General features: G+C 38.3%; 1 protein-coding gene across 4 annotated transcripts in view; it reads right to left on the bottom strand.

Moving 5' to 3' along the window:
* NEDD4 (NEDD4 E3 ubiquitin protein ligase) overlaps positions 1–22,651 on the bottom strand; it is a 50,008-nt gene extending 27,357 nt beyond the window's left edge. Inside the window, exons 1-5 of one of the 4 annotated variants that reach the window (XM_058846794.1) lie at positions 22,564–22,651; positions 12,826–12,899; positions 11,257–11,335; positions 10,167–10,205; positions 9,675–9,728 (exon numbers count right to left, since the gene is read on the bottom strand). In XM_058846794.1, coding sequence (XP_058702777.1) covers positions 9,675–9,728; positions 10,167–10,205; positions 11,257–11,335; positions 12,826–12,899; positions 22,564–22,608 — 291 coding nt within the window. In that variant the 5' untranslated portion in view covers positions 22,609–22,651. Of the gene's footprint in view, positions 1–3,345; positions 5,288–9,674; positions 9,729–10,166; positions 10,206–11,256; positions 11,336–12,825; positions 12,900–22,133; positions 22,170–22,563 lie in introns of those variants that run through there. The other 3 variants (XM_058846795.1, XM_058846796.1, XM_058846793.1) reach the window with 3 other exon arrangements.
* Positions 22,652–22,883: the final 232 nt, after the last annotated feature.

Here is a 22,883-nt window from a genome sequence, read left to right on the forward strand (position 1 = left end):
GCAAAGCTGGAGCTAAGCCACAGCTGTCCTTCCCTTCTCTTGGTGCTTCTCCCTGGCTGGATCACTATTTTTGGGGTGGGAGTTAAGCTATGACAGAAGCTCTACACCTAAGGAGAATGCAAGAGAGAAGACAACAACAGACCATTCAGCACTAACTTGTGGTGCAACATTTATCAAGGGAGTCACAATCTTCCAGACGCGGGTTCTGGTCCCCTCAGCACATTCAGATCAGCTGCGAAGTTATTCAAGAGAGAAATCCTCACACACACAGCCCCCTCAAATTACTGTTTTACTGAATGTAAATTTAGTACAGTAAGATTCAAATAGCATATTTTATGAAGGCAAAGTTCCAGAGTTTGGTGAAAAAAGCTTGAGAGTTCCAACTAAAAGGTTTTCTTTACATGAATCTGACAGAAGAAAAACAATTTGGTTATTCTACACCACCTCTGATGTCTGGGGTTTTTTTTTGCTTCAAAACATATAATTTCAATAACTGGAGACAAAACTCGATCAAAATTACTTGTAAACAAAAGGTCTATAACACAACTGATTCCCTCAATTGTATAAAAAAATATTTTAAAGGTATACAGCTGCTGAAACAGATTTGCAAGTATATTTACAATATTCACACTATCCAATAGAGTGATACTGATGGGGAAGGAATAGCTAATGTCAACAGAGATGTCAACATGATATTATACTTGTGGAAGAGATTTTAGTTTTTTAGAAGTTTGTTTATGTTCTACAAGAACTGGAACTGTATTCACTCTTTCTGCCTTTCTCTATACCTCTTGGAGTTTATGTACATATGACGACAAGTAACTTGTTCCCTTACTCACTCCTACCCTCCTAATCCACACCTGTGATGTCAAAATGCTTTTGCTGCAGATTTATTTCTACCCTAAGCAGAGAGAGATGCAATAAAAAACCCAAAACAATAATGAAGAAACCCAAAACATTAAAGCAGAAATACATAGTCAAGGACAAACTTCAGTGTTGTAACTATGGACTTATCTCTTCCTCCTGCTTCACATAAATGAAATTCCAGTATTGACTACAGAACCTATTCAATAAGTTTCCAGTAAAGACCAGCAGTGGCACACTGGCCACCACCCATTCCCCATTTTGTAACTTAATTAAAAATAATTCAAGGCCAGTTGTCATAGAAATGGTGTTGATTTTTTTTTCAAGCCAGCCTTTAACAAGCTGTTGATTATGGAAAGCAGGAAATGTGATCCGAGGTGGCTGAAGGCTGGTAGCAAGGCATGGAAGAAAAGAATGCATAGACCTTTTGCTGCTTCAGCCTCTGGAGTCTCTGACCACAGCACTGATTTGATTTCATGGCTGCCCTGTACAGATAGCTGACATTACTAAATGCTACTCCAGTATCAACTTGTTAAATTTGAACCCAGACTCAGCATATCAATATACTAGGCCAGACTAACTGGAGTCAAGAGAAATATTTTGGGAGTTGTTTATTTTTAAATGAGTCACAATACACCATGATAATTAACTGGACTATGTAATTAAATGATTGCCATAGAATCTGTTATATTGGTCACGAAGACTAATAACAAATACAATGGTATTTATCCATTTTATTCCAGTGAACCACTAAACTGCTGTGAAGTCAACTATGGTTTTTGCTTGGTTTGGTGGGGGAAGCTTCACATTTATTGATAACACGTTTTATAGAATAGTTACCTACTTACTGGTTTTACATAAAAACTGAAAAGGGCCATTTGAGGACTGAAAGGTTCCTGTACCTGGTGTTTGTGTCAATCCATTGTAAACACTGCTCCTGGGAACGGAAACAAACTATTGCCAGTCCAGTGTCCTAGGAGGTTTTCTGGAAATGTTAGCTCACAGTCTAATCCTGAACTTGGATTAAAATACAGAGCATCTTTCATATTAGCTGCCATTAAACACAAAGACCAGCAGTGCGAGTTGATGAGAAATGTACTTGAAGTGCACGACTCAACGTTTTTTTCACAATACACTTTCAAAATAACTGACACATTTTAATTAGTCTGGATCTAATCTGGTTGTGCTTATTGTGGATTTTACCCCTCAATCTACAATGTAATTTTGAGAAGAAGAATCACCAAACAACATATACATACAAACATATATATATATATAGTGATTATCTGTGATCTACTGTGAGTTTTATAAAGAAGCTTAAGCATAAATCACAGTTTCCCAAGAAGGAAAGAGTATTTTTCTTTAAACTCTAACCATAAAGCACTGAAAGTGTCAGAAAGTGTAGAATCATCAAGCACTCTCTAAGGGCAACAAAAGACTGAATATTCCAGGCTAACACCTCCAAGGTAACTGTCTCACTACTTTAGAAAGGGACTGTCATAATTATAAGGTCTTGGGCAAAAAGCCATTTACTTAAACAAGCATGTTAGTTATATGGTAGTAGTGTCAAATCAATGAGAAAGGGTTCTTAAAATAAATCTAGTAAACATCAATTGTTTCACTTTTATTATCATTCATAACAAAAAACATTCAGATAATTTAAGTCCTCACAAAGTTATTTAAACAAGGCTTAAAATCCACCTTTCATGCTTATGCTTTACTAGCTGCTTTAAGAGTTAATAAGAATAGACACCTCTGCAGTTTAGCTGGACATAAATTTCATTACAAAAAAAATATATTTAATATAAGCCTTAAAGACCCAAGTACTATAATTTGAACAGCAATGTTGTTGGGAAAGGTATTAAGTTACTCTGTACTGCTCAGGCTGAAATAGTAGTTCGAAGGAGGAAAAAAAAGAGCGAGAGGAAACTCTGAAAATTCCTGTGGTTCAGGGTGTATACAGAAACAAATGGTATTTACAGTTTCTCTGCTCAAATACGACTTATCTTTAATTCTACATACAACAAACTTTCTGAAAATAAAGCCTGAGATAAAACTAAAAGATCACTCCTTTTTACCCATTGTATATGCAAACAACTTTAGTAACCACTATTAATTTACTGATAAGTTAGGTGTTTATAACTACAAAATTTAATCTGAAGTTTAAATGACTCCCATGTCTCAATAACTAGACAAGAAAACCCCTCTGAGTTCATGTACAGCAAACTATTGTTTAAATTCTAATACATGTATTCCACAGTAACACCAATTCACTATGCTACTGTATGTACCATAGTCTAAGATCTAAAACCCAGATGTTACAGATAATTAAAAAATTAACTCCCTAATGGTGACAATTTGACACCATTAGGAAACTCAGAAATCACTGCACTTAAGTCTTGGTTGCAAACTTTTATTACTTTCCAGCTAAATTTCAACTGTAAAATACCATCACGTTTTTCTATAAACCACAACACTCACCTTATGGGGCCTCCACAAAGTGCTAGACATTTCCCTTTTAGAGGTTCCATATCTTTTCCTAACACCAGTTGTTTTTTCTTCATTCCCAGCTTTGAACTGTATGTGCAACTGAGACGTCCTTGCACTGTGACACTTGTATTTAAGGCTGGATAGGCAGCAAGAAACTTTTTGACGTGATCCTTCCAAGGAAACGCTTCTTTGCAAAATATGGTGAGTTTTGCTCATCTGTGCATTCGGTCTTCCTAGCTCATTTATATTAATCTGATATTCTGAATCTGTTTTTGAGGGCAGACATGCAGATGTGCTACGTTCTAGTTTTAAATGAGGGTATTTTGCACCAGAGTTCAGACTTAACTCTGGACTGCAAGAGCCATTAACCATTTCACTGCTTGATGCAAATGCTCTTTGTGTAAGATGAACTGAAACACATGAGAAGCCATCAGGTCCTTCTTCACATGTTGCCGGCTGACGACCATTCAAAATTTGACTTTTGTCCTGTAATGATGTATTCAAATAAAGCGGTCGGATGTCTCTGGCCTCAGCAGAAGAGCAAACTGTTTTAGACAGTCTAAGTCCATTGACTGCTGTTGAAAGGAATCCCTTGGAAATGGTCTGATCTTCTTTTTGTGCCAGCTCACTAGGAGAAATAATTAATTTATGAGACGTTTGATAGGTGCCTCTGTGCGGAAGTTGACCTGAGCTTACTGGAGAAGCTGGAGGAGTACTGGAAGGACTCCTAGGAAAGATAACCAGTGATGAACAACGTCGCAATGGAATTTTAGTTTTCTTCCTCACTGACAAAGCATCTTGGTCAAAAGTAGTATTACTTCTATACAGTGTTTCCTGAGATGAGTTGCTCCTAGAGGGATTACATTTGTTTGCAGTGCTCCTATACGAAGAGTCACCATGTGCAACAGGACTACAGAAAGTACTGTCACTTGTCCAGAGAGTGCCACTGCCACTGTCACTGATGCCACTGTTACTATATGAACCTCCATCACTTGTGGTACTTGCACATGATCCATAGTCACTGCCAGCACTGCTGAACGAGCCACTGTCACTTGCTGCAATGCTGCTGAGGCTGCCTCTGCCCAGAGCAGCACTGCTCAGAAGGCTGTCACTAGATCGATGATCAGCCACAGTTCCAGAGCCACAGCTCCCTTCGCTACCAATACCAATGAATGAAGTGTCTTCACCAGCAGCCGCAGCATCACCAAATCGAGAACATCCACTCTGCTTCCTAGACTGCAAGGAAATGTGCAGTGAACTGCTCTTCTTTATTTGCAGTGAAGAAATAGTTGTGCTTTTCCCTTGATTAATTACTTGTTGCACTACAGGTGCATAAGCAGCTTGTCTAGGAGTTAGTTTCACTTGTGTAACGCTAGGTGCAGGACTCTGCGATTTTCTGAAGTACATACAATTATTACTATCCAAAAAATCTTCAGAGGTTTCTGATAACGGATCTGTGTTGCTTCTTTGGGTAGCAAAATGCAATCTTAACCGTCGTGCCATTTGTTCTCATTTCCACGCATGTTAGCAAATGAAACCCACAAAGATCCTTCAGCAGAAAGGCTACAGGCAGCTGCACAGAACCCAGAGCTGGTACATAGCAACAGTAAAAGCCCATGAACGTTGCAGTCTTTGTCCTAATTTCTACAAGATACTAACATTTTAAAAGAAAATACCTCTTGAAATAAGTCAGCCATTCCTTGAACTGTAGTTTCTGGACCGTCGTTGATTGCTTGCAGTCAGAAAGCCTTCATTTAAAAAGCACTTATGTTCCAAGGACCTCAGCTGCGACACACTGACAAACACTACTGACCTTGTTTCAATTATCCCTTCTGGAATTTGCAAAAATGAATACTATAATAGGCTTCCAGAACTTCCAAGTTCCAAACAGCAACGCCTGCTGCGGCTGCATGAGCTGAGTCAATGTGTCCGTACTTTCCTCAGCAGCGTATGACTACTAATATTTTTACCCATAGGTTTAGAATTACAGGAAGTTGGTAGGAATGAAGTCCCATATAATTGAGTATCAAGTCCAGGATTGAATTTCCAAATAGTAACCATGCTAGCAAACTGCTGAGGTCTGAATTATGCACAAACTAGTGAAATAAGCCTCCTCTCCCTTAAGAAAAATGTTTTTCTGCACTTATTTAAATAAAACTTGAAAGAAATCTGGCATTATCTTGCAATCCACATGCTGCTAAGCAATCACACTTTCTAAAGATCTGCACATAGAACTCTCTGTGTTTATTAATTCACAATTTTAAATGAGGTGCAGCAGAATAGGAGCCAAAAAAAGTTTTTCTGGTTAATAATTTGGCATTTGTTTTCATTTCTAGTTTGACCTTTTCTAACTACAGCTGCTAAAGGTAGAAAGAAACAAAATTATTCATATAAATTAAACTACCTCATCTTGCTTGCTGGAAGCCTGGAGTAAGGACACATTCATTACAGTTCAGTGTGATTTGCAGATATGTGACGAGCTACACAAACTTTAGAACACTGAACTAAGCATGCACAGAGATTAAAAGCATTACCAAACAGAATTACAGGAGAAAGCTATTTTGTATAATTACATACCAACTTCATAACTAATTATTTTTTTTAATTTATTTTTTTAATTTTGATTTTTAAAATAAAATAATTAGCATGTCAAGAAGTTAATACACTGTCAATTCTTCCAAGTGTAAATGGACTGAGAACTCCTACCAAATGTTTCACTGGCTCACATAATCTGTAGAGGTCCTTTGCTGGCACCTAGTGGGACTTTTGATAAAAGACAATCTTGAATCTTGCTATTAAATGGGATTTCTGTTGTGGGTTTTGTTTTGAAAAACACCAACATTTGGCTCTGAATGTACTTTTGAATACATAAGCCATATATGATGCAGTATGGAATACTACTGCACTAACATGAAATTACTTAGTGCTGCTGAAAGAGTACAAGCAGAAGAGAACACTAGGCCATTTATACTTTTATAGGTCATACTACTAGGAGTTTTTCTGCTTTATATTTATTTAACCTTTACCGTATTTTAAGCTAGAAGGCAGTAAAATTAACATTTATACCTCCTTCCCAAAAAAGAGCCAAGAATCAAATTCACAGTACTGTGTTTGCAAGCAACAAATTTGTTTTCTAATTATACTCCAGGGCTTACTTAACCTCCATTACCTGAATTCCTTTATTAGAATGCAGCAATAAATGAATACTAGCTTATTCATAAAAGCCAACAAATACAACACTTCATTTATTTCATTATAACCAACAGGACTTCTTCTGAAGTTATACGTTGGTGGGGGACTGGGATGGGGAGAGAAGAGGAAAGGAAAATACCATAAAAGATTATTTTGGTCAGTTTCAGAAAGTTACACTTGAACTTAAAGCAACACAGTAAAAAATACCCATAAAGCCAAACAAACCAAACAAAACAAAAACATCAGCAAGTGACCCTAAGATATGCAAGTGAAAAGTAAAAAATGCACTTCTTAAGGCTTCTTCTCTCCCTAAGAACAAATGTGGCACAGTTTGTAACATGTTGGTGTGACACAAAGTGCAACCATTGGAGGTGCTGGTTTCTTTTAGTAAAAGCATTCCTTTTTCCCCCCAGTGGATGATCTGAAATGGTTTGTTCAATTTTACTAAAGAAATCCTAAGAAAACAATAAACTGACATAATTTGGTAACTCAAGGCTTAAGATACGAGCAAAATTTCTCAACATGTCTCTCTTCATTAGCTATACCTGTACAGATATTGCCAGCCAACTACAGCTTTCTCAGGCAATGTGAAATGCTTTTGAAGTGTTAAATTCGATGTTGCTGAATTACAATTGACATAAAAATAAACTAAAAAAAATTAGTATTTTTTAAAAATACCAATAGTTCCATTCAAAGCTTAATCATTGATTTCTTCAGCATCAGTAACAGATTTAGGCACTCAGTTTGCAATAAATATATTTAAATTGTGACAAGGTATTGTAAAACAGACTGCAAGAGGTGTTGTCCCTTCACTGATTCATCTCCTAAATGATCTCAATGCTCCTCTTGACATTTTTTAGTGTATTTTTAAAGACAACCACAATTAAAGACTCCACAAACCACTCAAGCCCTTTATTCTACCAAGGGTTTGCAAGTCAGAAGAACAAACTAGATTTAGCATTCCTTTACAAAATCCAAGACAAGTGATTTTTGAAAATAAAGCTATTACAGGAAGATTTCATAACTGACTACTGGCAATATAACCAATGCAGCAAAACCCAAAATTTGAGCTAAACACTGAAGAAAGGTTTTGAGGCTGGTATTCAAGAACAAAGCATTGCTTAAAACCAAGCAGGTATTTCCATTTATCCCTAAAAGTTAAAGGGAATAAAAGCACTTGGGATAAAATTTTGTAAAGAAGAAGTTAACCATTGGGAGGACACAAATACAAGAATATTTCAGTCTTATCACATTGCTCACATTTAGACTGTAAACAGTCATCCAATAGGTAGATGAAAGAACATTGAAAATAACAGAATAAAATACTAAAATAACAAAAGATAAAACACCTTTTGATCATAGCTACTCAGCAAGGCACCTATGATTTTTGACATGTGAGGATGAATTAATAGAAGTGGGGGAGCTTGTCAATGCTAAATAGCAATCATAGCTAAGGCAACAATTTGTCTTACTTAAAACAATCCAAGACATGTGGGATAAAAACACCATTTCTGAGAGCAAGCTAAAGAGAAATAGGGAGATGGCCTGTTCCATTCACCAAGTGAGATGGAAACAACGAAAAATACATGTATTTTATTATAGAACTATAAAGTGACTGATGAGGTCATAATACTTTGATGTCTAAATATACTCATACATGGAAAACAAAACACCATTTCCTAGTTAGTACCAACAAAATGTTTAATTGGTTCCTCTTCATAAGCAAACAGATCAAACAACTTATATATTCTAGATTAGAGAAAGAATGTGAAGGAGGTCTCCTGGTGGAAAATATAAAGAAAACACTAGCCTTCTCCCTGCCAAAAAAATCAAGAATCCTACATTCTAATCATGCCTCATGGCTTCCAGGTGGTGGCAGCAATGCTCTAACGAGATGTGCAATGCACCGAGTATTTTGACCTCGTGGGGGATATGCTCGAAACCATAATATTATGTCCAGATGAAAATCTGAGCACCCTGAAAAACCACATTTAACCTCTCATGTAGGCCACAAGTTCTTGTGATTCTCTTTAACATTACTTTTCGATAAATCAAAGCAACACCATATTTGAAATATTTGGACAGGTAATATCACCAGTTAAGCAGGAAATGATCTGGGGACTGTGTAAAAACCAAAAAACAAGCCTCCTCCTTCCTAAATCTTATTAATCTAGGCAATTTGTACTTCTATTTGCTCTACACATTCTCACTCTTCCCAGCCTCAGAAGAGCAGCACCTTGATAAAAGATACAATAGTTTAACTGAACACATGCAGAAGGTTTTAGGAAAAAATAATGTTTTTCATGGCCAACACACTACTCAAGCACAGAGGGATCCTTTATTAGGAATGAAACTGTGTTTGGTGTGCAAGAGCACTCAATCCCTCCTCTATTAGTTCCAAACTCCTGCAGAAGGGAAAGTATTTATTCCAGTAACAAGGAACATCAGTGAAACAGATGCAAGTGTCATGACTGTAATGCTACAAGCTTACTCACAATGAAACACACAAACAAATACAGGTAATTAGACATCTGGACACTAAATGAGAGCTTGGGTCAGAGGAGAAATTTTTATTTCATGGAGATAAAAACACAAGCTAGCCTTATCTCACCAGTGACCTGGCATTCAGAGGGACACCTATCTACAACATCACAATCCACTGTTCAGTTCTTGAGCTTTCCAAAGAAAATCGGTGTATGCCTTCTTTCATGCTACTCCCCACACACTGAAGAAGCATCTCACACCACATATCAATACTCCTTTGTTTGTAGGGAAAAATAAACATCCAATGCAGAGCTTTCAATATCACCAAAGAATTTGGTCCTATCATGTGAACAGCACTATCAAAGAATGATGCTTTCATGAATTAAAGCACATTAGAATTATATTAGAATATTATTAGAATATTATATTATTAGAATATTATTAGAATAATAATGTAACTGCTTAAGAGCTTCAGGAGTATGGTAATGTCAGATAAATAAACTAACCAGGTCTGCCTTTAGCTTTAGGTTCCATTATAGAAATTAAGGTTGTTTGGAGTGGCTTTTTTATCAACACTGAATCCTGATGGACTTGCTTTCATTCAAGTCTTTAATACACTGCAAAATTAACACAAAAAGACCTACCAAACGGTTTTCATCAAATACTTCAAAAAGGAGTCTGTGTTTCTGAGGATTAACCTATGAAAAAAATATAATGATAATTAACATATATACTGAATTCCAGAACTTGTCTTCAGCAAAATCTCTGTGTTTATGCAGGAGAAAAGAAATACCAAAAGTCTCTATTAAACAGCAAATTTATACCTTGCTCCCATTCTACTATGCTATGTATTTCTATTAAAACCAATAGGGCACAACTGCTACTATCCCAAACTGTTTCTAAATCCATGCACATGCTTTTAAACATTCACAGTATAAAGAAGGCAACATCAAGACTGAAAATGTAACATTTGTGCCAGAGTTAAAAAACATATTTCTAAGGAAAGTAATTTGTGAACCTTTTAGAAGATTGTTATTTCTGAATTAGGGAAGAGTTCTGAAGTAGGGAGAGTAGTGAGTAGTTTTCCCAAATGTGTCAGCATAACAGGTAATAAGGCTATGAACAAAATTACTTACTCTAAATAAGAGTTCTTCATTCCATTTTGGGTTTAAGGACTATGTGCAGAGGAAGAAAAAAAAAAAAGAGAGCATTAGTTACACTGATAATTCTGTACAAGTGCACATAATTTTTGATGTATTACATATTTTATTCCAATCCACTTAAGAAAAAGGTATCTTTAACCTTGATTTTGCTGGTAAAAGTCAAAGGAGTCTTGTACTGCTTTAATGCAGTGCAGAATGGAGACAACTTATGCAAGTATTGTCAGATATTGGCTATGCAATGGATGCAAAGAAAGTGCATTAGACACTTGAAAACAATTTCATGTAACACTTACATGCAAACTCTTAAAAAATGCCAAAACTCTAAGCAACATAAACTACACACACCAGGCACAGATGGGCCAAACACAGCATAACTCATTCAACCAAACTATCTTTGAATTGTGAATATTTTAAAAAAATACTATAGATAGTTTAGCTACAAATAGAGTTTAATGTAACCCTAATCAACATGGAAGGAAAAAAGTATGAGTGATCTCATAAATCACAGCCACTATCTGAGAAAAATGATTTGGAAGAGTGCTTTCCCTCTCCTACATACAGTTCTTAATTTTTAGTTAACCTAAATTAGCAGTACTATTTCCTGCATGTATTCTAGAAAAACAAGTAGTATCATGATTCAGGTGAATGGTGCAATTTGATGTTTAAACAGAACAAATTGTGTGGGTGTTTTTAACATAAAAAGATAAAAACTATTGTACAAGATTCTCATATCATTAAAGATCTCAGAAAAATCATCAGAACAATCCAGTACTTCCATCAATTATGTAGTTTTGAATCAGTACTCACCTTATCTTCCTCAGTTTTTCCTCTACCTTTCAATTAAAATTTTTGAAGAGAAAAATACCACAAGAATGCCAAAAACAGAGAAGCTGAGCAGACCATGGAATACTCCTTTCCACACATCCATTCACTCAAAAGACATGAATTCTCATATTTCCTATAGCTTTAACTTTTCCTCTGGAGTCTGATTTTAAAAAACCTGAACACAATACCACAAATCCCAAACAAACCCCACCACACTCACACAGATAAGATGACTAACCTTTCTAATAGTTTTTGTCTGAATACTGGTAAGGACTCCATTCACTGGATCATACAATGTCACTTTCACATATGGGTCACTGGTAGGGAAAAAAACCAAACAAGTAGTATGCTGCTCTATGCCCCTTTTGGTCACCATTATCAGCAGTCATGTTTTAAAAGGCTTAAATTAATAGCAGTTATGTAACCAGGGTTTACAATTACTTAACAAATACCACAGATATTTGTAATTACAATTATTTCCTACAGTTTTAGAGATAAAACTAATATAAACACTAGTAGTGATAACAATCATATTAGCTGTGCCATTCTGTGTATCAGTACAATTTGACTCTGTCCTCTTTCCCAGTTATTTCAGGAGAACACATTTAACGAATTCCCACACATTTCAACAAGACATGCATGAAAAAAAATCAGTTGTGACTGAAAAATCTTGAAATATTTTAACACTTTAGAACACCTGGAATTTGAGGTACTTCCTCAAACATGCAACAATTTTACTAAATGTTCTATGACTTTGACAAAGTTTGAATTTAACCTGAATATTTCTGTTAATGAAGATGTCCTAATATTGTTGCTTAAAATGTCCTACTGCCTTTTCCCTTCCTGTGGTACTAAAACCCAACATATTATATGAATATCTAATTTTTGTGAACAATCAAAGCACTCAGTTGCTCAGAGTAGTAACAAAAGGTGACCAAGACTGTTTGCCAAACAGTAAAAGAGCATACTGTTTTCACATACTTAAGTTATTATGAGAAAAGCTGATCTATTTTTGCTTGACGTAAAAAAAAAACAAACCAAAATCTGTACATGAACAAAAAATTTAAGCGAGACTGTCTGGCTTTAGGGAAAATATGAATTTCACAAGAGGAATTTTTCTCTTGCTAAACCGATGTCACACACAGCAATTTTGCTAGTGCTAAAATAACATTACTGCACATATGCCAAAGCAGCTGACAGCAGAACTTGTACTAAACCCATCAATATTTTTCTAGACCCTCTGTACAAAGGCCAGAAGCAAAAGTGGCTTTAGCACAAAATGCATTCTGCCACTTGCCAACTCTACAAGATCCTAAAAGCATTTCAATTACCAACTCACTGGTCTCATAATTCCTTTGCAAAATGTTAAGCCACTGCTCCTCTGCACATAATTTGAATTGAAACAGTCTTATAGCTACCAGTGTTTAATACTGTGTTCATTCCAAGTCTTTCAAGCACAGATGAGAGCTGTGACTACAACTGAACTCTAGTTATTTCAGCTGCAGCCTGAAGTGAAATACAGACATGGATCTACCCTCCATGGCAGAGCTATTTTACCACGCAGAGAATAAAACATTCCTCTATTTTGTTTTGCCAATACATAAGATCTGTCCAAGTCACTCTTGGTCAAGAAAGCAGATATCTTTATGTTTATATAGTCTCTGATAATTTTATCAAGTTGCCAGTTGAAAGAGTTTGGATTTTTTTTTTCCCAAGAGGCCTAGAAGAATTTACTGAGAACTAAAGAGCTGTAGAAAGAAAATAAAAGAAGCAGCTATCCCTTAATACATTAATAACATATTCTTACCTGGCTCCTAAGATATCCTTCTTGGCCAGGCCAATTCCAGCTATAACCTTCACTCTGACAATTCGCGTGCTCTCCTTAAAAACAAAGTAACATATTCAAGATGCATTCAGATTTATTTTTCAGGTCTATTTTCAATTAATAAAGCCAAAAGAAATAATGGGCATGATTTTGAACTCACACTGAAAACTGTAGACTAAATGATGCAGTTACTTTGTCTGACAGAAATAGCTCTATCAGTAACAGACAAAACTGCACGGACCACAGACATTTTCACCCAATGGTATCTTGGCATTCATCAGAGGGAGGGAAATAGACTCTGACAATATTTATTTACTGAGCAGAATGAAAAGGGTATCAAATATATCGAAATAGTTTAATAAAGCAGTAATAAACACTGGAAAGAAATGCAGGAATAGAAAATTCTTGCATCTATTTTTAGTTAGCAGCACAAGGAGGTCACACTTAAAATATCGGGATTTCTGATATGACCTGCCAGCAGAGTATGAGTTTAAGAAACAAAAAAAATATTTTAATTACACATTATACAAATTAGCTTTACGGGAGTGACAGAAGTAATTGCACTTCTCCTGTTAATTAATACAGCTGCACAGTCCTACATGGCTCATCTCATAAGGTACTGAATTCAAGAGGGAAAAAAAAAATATCTCAACAGCTGTGACCATATCAGAGGAGGAAGACAAATGAGCATTGTTTCTCTGGAAAGCAAAAAGCTTTCCAGATGAAGGGCTGTTTGTAGGAGATGGTGAGCCAGAGACACTTGTGAGGAAGGCTGATCCAATCTAGGTTAAGGATTTAAATAATAAACAAGAGCAATACAACAGATACAAGAGCAATGTGTGAAGCAGTAGATGTTCTCCCCTGGGGCCTTCCTGAATTCCACATACCCTCGAAAGTGCTTTCTAAAGGAGACTCCTAGGAAGCACTAAGAATGCTTTATCATTGGTCTCCTACATGACCACAGGGCTAGACTCCCTAACCAATCCCAACTGGAATGGTTCTGAAAGCTAATGGAGAGAACTCCATCCTAATCCTGAGGCAGGAACTACTAGCTAAAAAGGTATCACTGAGAATAGACCACTAAATCTAAATAAAAATAATAAAGTAAACAAGTTTCTCCTACCCTCTATATTTAGAGATTACCTAAGAACTGAGATGAACATCTACAATGTCCACCCACAGACAAAACAATCAATTGTCCAAGTCAATTCCAGCCAAGTCACAAGCCTGTCCTCAGCCTTCATCTCTAAGGAAATTGTCTCCTACTAGAAACTCTAAGAGTTCAGAAAAGGAAGACCAACAAACAACCCTTCCCAGCACTGACCACTATAAAGTGGCCTAAGCTTTCAAGATTCCTAGTTATGATCAGGATTTTAAGGTACATAACATTATCATGTGTTTTATGACAACAACACAACTGACCGGATTTAAGAAAACACAAGTTAAAAACCATTGGCATCAAATTAAGAGCTATTTGTTAACATTTTAATATATCTCAAATATCCTAACATATCCACCCATCCTGCATTCTAAAACAATGTTCCAATTTATCTTCTACCAATTACTTGGCTTCAGTGACATTCAACATAAGCTAGTTTCTGCTATGATTCAAGAAGAGTCTCATGTGTGCATTTCCCCTCTCCCTGAGCACCTCTGCACTGCACCCAGAGCACCTTGACCCCCTTCCAACAGGAGAATGGTCTTCAGCCTCAGCCCACGGGACACAACTGGTTTTCTTGTATCTTCATTCAATTGCTTAGACCATGAGATTTGCTCCATTATTCAAGCATGAGAAAAGCAAAGACAATTAGATGCTTTTGGGCATAAGCATCCCAGAGTCAGGCTAAATAGTGCATCAATGTAGTCCACAAGGGGAGACCCCAGAATAGGATCCATGCTCCTGAGATTTTAAAGTTGGCTTAATCACATGGTTTGTTTACTTGTATCATAATAGAGATATGAAAGCTATTTTACAGAAAGACAAATTGTTTTGCACATAGCCTCAGGAAAATAGAAGCCACAAACTCAATGCTGGCATGCTGAAGGTTGATTTAAACATGCCTTGCTGAAAGTAAGGTTATTATTTATTTGGGGTCAGTGCCAAACTAGGACAGCTACAGCATTTTAGTTAGCCGAGCAGAACAGCTAACCAAACCATCATGAAGGTATGAAAAGGCATGCCCTGTAAGAATCCCTTTCTAGATTAACAGAAATAGTTAAAAAAAACCCACCTGAATTGCTCACAACAATCTTCCCAACAGATCTCCTTTCTCGCTTTCACTTTTTCAACTAACTGCTCTCACTGACAAAAGCCACCTCATCCTTTTTTCACTTTTTTAAAGTGACAGGTGACACTGAAGGGTCCACCTCTTCCTTTCTCAATCTATGGAGATTAGAAACTTCAGGAAAAAACCCATGTTAACACGCAAGGGCAATACATAATCCCAACGTTTGAGGTTCCCCATTCTCTGGTCACACCAGTGTGCAAAGAACATCAGGGGAAATTCAGACAGCTAGATCCAAACACAGTCAGAAGGACCTGACACTGGAAGGAGCAATTATGCTGTGACTCTGCACATCCTGAGGAGGCAGAGCCTGCTGACAGGATACCGGGCTGTGCTGTGACCATACGACCTTTCCTCCTCACTCACTGATGGCAGAATTAATGAGGAACTGCTGCCATAGCTCAAAAAAGCTGCCACAAACACACTGATCCCAGAAAGCAGTGAATGGCCAAAGAGCTCCAGGACCTTTTGAAGCTCATTTCATGCAGACAAAAATTAGGCCACACAAGCTCTGCACAGAGACAAAGCATCAGATACTTGATTCTGGCACCCACAGGGAACAGATTCAAAATCAAAATATCATGGTTTGAAAGGCAATTTTGAACCTCATCCTCTTCATTCACCTTTGCTCAGGAGATCCTTATTGGCCTCCTTCATAGCTACATACAAGAAACTGTGGATCAAGGAACACACCAGCTATGCCTAGCAGCATTGCAGTTTATCTAAGAGACTGCTCCCTCAGCCCAATTTATCTCCTCAAGAGTCTCTTCCTGGATATAAATGTCTACCCATGCTTCTGCAGTCTTGACATTAACTTGAATGGCTCAATCTTTTATTCTGTCTGTACAGCTGAAGAATCTGAGCATTCTCTGCTGCTTTGCACACATTTGGAATTTTACAGGTTTAGTGCCCTCGTGCCCAGCTGCTCTGTAACACAGACATGCACACAACAGCCCATCCAAGGCAGCAGCTCTGGGCACAGACTTGTACAGAGATTGTTTGTACGGATGGAACAAGGACATTCAGCTTCTTTTGACAACTTCTGACTGCCAGCCATTCCAGAGGCTGAAGGCAAAAAACCAACCAAACAAAAGAATACCATAATGTTACAACTGAACAGTTAAGCTGTTCCCTCTGAGAATGTAAGTAACCCAATATGAATCAGGTAAAAACAGCGAATGGAAATAGAAGAAATAATGTTAAAACTACTGAATCTGCCAGGAAGTGGCTGCACACAGTGTTTTTATCAGTTAGGCTGCTCCAAACAAATTCAAGCCTACACTGTTTTTAGGGGTTATATAGTATTTTAAAGCCATGGGGTATGGGAATAAGGCTACAACATATTACAGAGACTAAACCATCCAAAACTTCTTGGTCTGATTGAGACAAAACATCCTTTTCAGAGCTGAGTCAGCAAGATAGTTATCTTATTATCAACTTCCAGGTTTTATCATTGCTCTATTGTTAATCATATTAGTACATTCTAAAGTACATGTTCAAGATGCTAGTCAAAATAACTGGAACTACTAAATCCTGCCATTTTCATCATCTCCAATAATTAATCTATTTACTAACAGAGACTGTGTAACAAGGGGTGAAATAGAAGGTTTCTGAGCCACTGTGTTGACAATCATTAACTTAAAGCTTTAAAGGCAATGCTTTCCAGCTTGTGACTCTTTGAACTGATAATAAAACAGAAATCCTTTTTATTTTATTTTACACAGTTGTAAAATGTGTTCTCAGAGCAGCAAAGTAAATGTCAAACTACTAAAGTGGCACTTGCAGAAGAAGACAGATTCATTTCCACAAAAGTCACTATGAAACTACCTATGTTCAATGAATATATATTAAGATGAGACATTCTTACATTCTTGAACTGTTCATTTTGGACAAGAAAACAGCATTTGGAAAGAAATTTCAACAAAACTTGTTCACAACCTTGAGAATGGAATGGTCTTGCCTGGCTTACAGTCAATAATTACAAAGGCAGGAACTACTAGCTAAAAATGTAAAAGGTATCAAATTGTTCATTCTCACCCCTAGTCTTTCCAAATTCACATGGTTGGAAAATAACACTAAAGACAATTGAGAGAATGAGTCCTGCTTTAGTGATGGAAGTCCAAGAGAGTGCAGATGACAGAAGAAAAATATAAGCAGGAAGAAAGGATGAGAAAAAAGGCACAGATCAAGAAATGGTGACATGTTGATGACTATAGCCAAAGCCAGGATGGTTAATTTAATGCAAAACATAAAATGTTAGTATCTGCTGGACTACTAGATAGCTTTTTTTGGGGGAAGCCAATATAAAAATGACTGAGTAGTCTAGCAGAGAACACTTGGTAGTAAACAATTCCTCTAGGCAATAACATCCTGTTCTTCTTTTGTTCCTGTTAGATAGGCCAAAAATCAACTACCACTAAAGCCAAGATAAGAGCACCAAAGCTTATTACAACAATAAAACAGTATAGCAGCATTAGCTTTAAAGATTCTGACAATATCAGGAACTATACATTAAGGCTTTCTTAAGATTCGTATCACGCCTGCATATAGTTCTCATTTGAAAGAAAGCATTTCTCACAGAATGCAGAGCCTTAGGTGGAGGAAAGTGCTTCCTGCAATCATCAGACCTCTCAAGTGAGGCAGCCATACACGTTTAGGACATCTAAATGACAGCAAGTCTTTTTTAGCATCATCCCTTCATTTCACCAGGAGATAGAAAATGGGAAGGAGACTTTCCCATTTGACCATTGCTTCACAAACCAGAGAACACTGTCCCCTCTACAGCAACCGACAGAGACGAAGCATTTTTCTTTAAAGAAATTATTTCAAAACAAGTAAAGTTTTAGATTCAGATCTAAATTTATAATTTTAGATTATAAAACTACATTAATTGATCTTTTAAACATAATGAAAGTCATTAACTTCCTCCTGCCAGTTACAGATCAGTCTTACTAATTCACTAGAACTTAATTGTACCATGTGAGCATTTTGTGCTCATAAATACAAAAATGTCATCCATCAAGAAATGCTGGCTGTTACTACAGATTGTATTTATCAGCTGCATTTGACTACAAATTAAGGAAGAGATTCCAAACAACAAAAGTCCACTAATGGAGTTACTGATTTGTCAACAGAAATAAAAAAAAACCAACAAAACCCCTCAACCAACTACCAAACGATTTTCACTGTGTGTAACCATTATCCATAACAGTCCCTCTCAGTGTTTAGTAGTTCAGTGTAAAGGAAAGGCTTTTAAAAAAAAACAACACAAAACAAACAGAGGGACATAAAAAAGCATCTGGAAACCACCAGATCTACACAAATTACACTGCTGTTCAAAAAATGCAAGTGAACTCCAAACAAAATCAGGAAACCTCTCAAGACTACAAACCAGCAAGCTTCACTATTTCTGCAAGAGTTTCAACTAATCCAGATATGTGGGATTCTAGGACATGCCTTGCAATGGTAAAGTCCTTCACAGCCTAGAAAAAATGGAGAGCCTTTCTGAAGCACAGAGACATGAATGTCTATTTTTTCTGTTTAAGTGCCTGTGTAAGAACAGTAAGATATAGCAGACATCTCGTACAGAGGCACTGGGGAGACTATAGGCTTTGAACAGGAACTGGAGCACAGGGCTGCCTCAAGCTCAGGCACAAAGAAGCCAAACAACATTACTAGTTTTGACAGAGGTAATCCAAAATAAGATTAAGCCCATGCCAGTCTCTGAAGTCATATGTCTGAAACATTTCTACTCATCAGCATCACCTCCCAAAGACAGCAATATAAGAAGAGTTGTGGGGTAAGGTGTGCAGAAATAGAGAAGACAAACCATGTATCCTAGACATTCAGTTCACCAACCACAAGCTAAATAACCATAAACAACCTACTCTAGTAGTAGATCCTAAAGGAACGTAATACATCTACAGCTTTCCAGAATTAAATACCATATGCCTACGAGAAATCTTAGGCAACCTGCAGTAAACAAGAACACTTGTTCTACATAGGATAGTTCTCAAGTGACTGAGAAACCTGAAATGGCAAATGCATGCAAGTAGGAAGTGTATTTTTGCCTGTAAGAAGTTCCCATTTCTAATTTCATCCCTGAAAGCAACCAAACATAATAGATACAAAAGATCTAAAAAACTAATTTAGAATGTTATCTGGGCAACATAAAAAGAGCTAAATAAGATAAGAAGTCTTTAATTCAGGCTGGGAGTGTAGGAACTCCAACATATAGACATCTGTAAATTAAACTGGCTATGAAAGACAGGTATATGGAAAATCAGTGTCATTCTATTGAAAACCATTCCAAAGCCCTACAGTGCAAGCAGGTATTATAATAGAAAACAGAAATAGATACTGGACAATTCTCTAGAAATTATACTTTTAACACAGTAAACCACTGAAAAAACTGTAATTCCTTGTGTAACCAAAGGAACAACAGTGCATTAGCTAAGATTTCAAAAATTCTTCCTTCGGTCTTTGAAAGAGCATTTCACAATTACTGTTAGAAAATACTGTATTTAGTACTGCAGTCAATTGCCACAAAAATACAGTAAGTGGAAGCGAATACCTCATCAGAAAATGCTTCATCAATGTGATTAATCACAGAAACCCAAGTCTTAACAACTCGAAAGTTTTGTATGAAGACCCTCTTCCAAAACCCTGCTCTGACAAAGAAAGGCAGCAGCAGTTGTGTAAATCTGCTCTTGGGGATGTGAACCAACACCTGCCCCTACATTCAAAAGACGATGTGCCCCAAGCAGGCAGGGCTCCCGCACCACGGGCCACGCCAAAGTCTGCAGCAGGGAGTGCTCCCAGCTGAAGGCTCCAAGGAACCTGCGGCAGAGTGCTGTGAGAGGGGTCTGACCTCTGGGAAGAAGGAAGTACACTTTATCGCATTCCTTTCCCCTTTAAAAAAAAGTTACTAGGATGATAAAAAGGAACATGTTCTTCTTATTTCCATACCATTTGAGACCTACTTTTCTACTGCTAAGACCTTGCTTTGAATACAGAACTATTGTTTTTTCCATGTTTATCTTACTAGTGCTCATTATTTCAATACTCAACTAAGCCATAAGTCCTGTGGGTGACAGGATACTTTTACAGAAGAAAAACTGAACCAGAGAAATTAAGGACAACTGCACCTGCCAAATGCAGCCACTGCAACTCAGATACCTACATACAGCATATACATGAGCTCACTGTACACACAATAACCTCAATTACACGTTCTTTTTTATCCCAGTTTCTTTTTGTGTCAGCAACATAATATTAGCAATCCTTTATTAAGCCCAAGTGATTAATACACCATAAACAAAGAAATCTGTCATAAATGTCTAACTTGAGTTGTGGTGATGGAATCCACACTCTGATACTGCATTCAACTGCCTCAACAATTACACCAACTTCTCAACTGCCTTCCTGATCAACAACTTATTCATAATTATTATATTTACCATAGGATCATATTCAAAGGCTGCAACAAGAGGTTTTGCAGATAACATTGCTTTCTTTTATTAGACAATTCTGATTTGCACTCCAAGCAAATCCCTCTTGCAGAACAGGCACCAGAGCAGCTCTGGGGAAACAGCAGTGTGCAGACAAGATTGCAAAAAAATGTGGGGGGATGAAAAGTCCTTGATGATACTTTCAATATGACTTGGGTTTCTGACCATGTTTATTTTCTGTGCTTCTGTGTATACAATCTTCTAGACTTAAACTCTATGAAGACAGGAAAAGACCATCCACAAGGAAGAAGAACTCTATTTTCCATTCTAGTATCCTAGACAAAAGCTGCTAGCAGAGCATTTTTCTTGCAACCCTAAGATCATTTGTTTTGTCATTTGTGCATGCAGAATCTCACATGAAAACTGTGAAGATAACAAAGCAAGTTCTTTACATGTGAATCAGTATGTACTCATTGAATATTAAAGTCTCTGAGCACAAACAAACCGTACTTTTTAGATATGTCACTTGAAAAAGTTTGGCTAAGCTTTTGAATTACAGAAAAAAATTGGATCTAATAGATTTTTTTACATACTTACTCCCCCTTCCCCCAGCTGTTCCAAAGGAACATATTTATGCTCAAAAAGATAGAGGGAAGATCAATTTTAAGCAGATTTCAAAATATTTTCACCATAGTAAGGGAGGCTACAAAGCAGCTAAACTGAACAAGGCTTAACAGTTAAAATAGACAGCCTAAGGCATGGAATCTTTTAGTACAACTATACAGACTCAGAAAGTTACTAGCAAATGAAAACAGGATCTTGCAATAGGAAGTGTTATGCAACCCTTGCAGTATGCAGTGCTAATTTTGTATTAGAAATCCTATGTAACTCAAATACTAAGATGAAGAAAAAATGTCATTTAAGAGCTTTTTAGTTACTTCTCCAGAAATAAAGCACAACTTGAGAAAGAGTAATGCTAACAAGACAAGGAATAGTATTTTAGAGCTTTAACAAACCGAATTCCTATTATGGATGCAACAAGTATGCATTGACACAGAGATCATCACTGCATGAACACAAAAAAGAGCTGATCAAAGACAACCTTGGTAAAATATCCTGTTGGCTCAAAGACAACATTACTGACACTTCACACAGGTCACCAAACAGCTTTCAGAGATACCGCTTTAAGTCTTCCTGCATCTGCAATTTAAAAAAACCCCTGACGTTCCCTTCCTCCTTGTAAAGTTAACTATTCTATAATATTCTGCCCCATGCACAAGCCTCGGTTACAACGCAAAAGCCATCCCCCACCTGTCTGCCACTTATACCCAGTAACAGGTACATCAGCCTCAGGCCCCTTCCAAAAGATCCACGTGCTCAGGAACTACGACCTGAGGACAGAGGCCACTGCAGGAGTCACTTGCAGTCACCCACGGGTTCATCGCAAAAAACACCCAAAGGCAGACGGGATTCACACTCCTGCTAATGGCCATGCTGGGATGAGCCCCATCGCTCAGGCACCACACTACCTTTAGTACCGCTCTAATCCACGCACCGCTCCTGTCACACCGCCTGTGACAAAGCCTGGAACAAAGACGCGATTCTTCGGTACCGGGAAGAGAGCGGAGGGGAGAAGAAATCCCGCTTCTCTCCGTCACAAGGAAGTTGCGAGCGCACGCGGATCCCTCCGTCCATAGAGGAGGATCCACAGCTTCCAACGGGAGAAGACAGGAATGCCGGTGCTAGACGGCACGGCAGCCACCACCTCACGGCGGGCAGGGGCGCAGAGGAGCCGGCACCGGGGCGCCGGTCTCGCCAGGGCGCCCCTCATCACCTCACCCCGCTCCCCCACCCAGCGCCACACCGCAGCGGGTCCGCAGGGAACACCCGCCCCGCAGGGGGCTCAGCCCCGCGGAGAAGCCGCCGCCCGGCCTCCGCGGAGAGGGCAGCGGGAGACGCGCGGGGCGGCCCGAGGCCTCGCTCACCTCCTCGCCCGGCAGCCCGAGCACCTCCGCAGGAGACGCCGCCATGGCCGCGCAGCGCGCGCCCCCCGCCGCCGTGTTTACCTACGCCCCGCCCCGAGCCCCACCCCGTGCCCGCCCTAGGCTCCGGCCCGCTTCTCTCCCCGTCGTCTGATTGGCGCGCGGAGCCTAGACCCCGCCCCCAGGGTGCCGGCGACGCCTTCCGATTGGCTCGAGCTCCGCGCCCCGCCTGGAGACACGCGCCGCGCGGGCAGCCTGAGGGGGCGCGCGGCCACCGCCCTCAGCCCCACCGCCCCTCAGGGCGCCGCGGGAAGCTCGCTGTG

The sequence above is a fragment of the Poecile atricapillus genome, chromosome 11 (assembly GCF_030490865.1).
Source record: "Poecile atricapillus isolate bPoeAtr1 chromosome 11, bPoeAtr1.hap1, whole genome shotgun sequence".
Lineage (NCBI taxonomy): Eukaryota > Metazoa > Chordata > Aves > Passeriformes > Paridae > Poecile > Poecile atricapillus.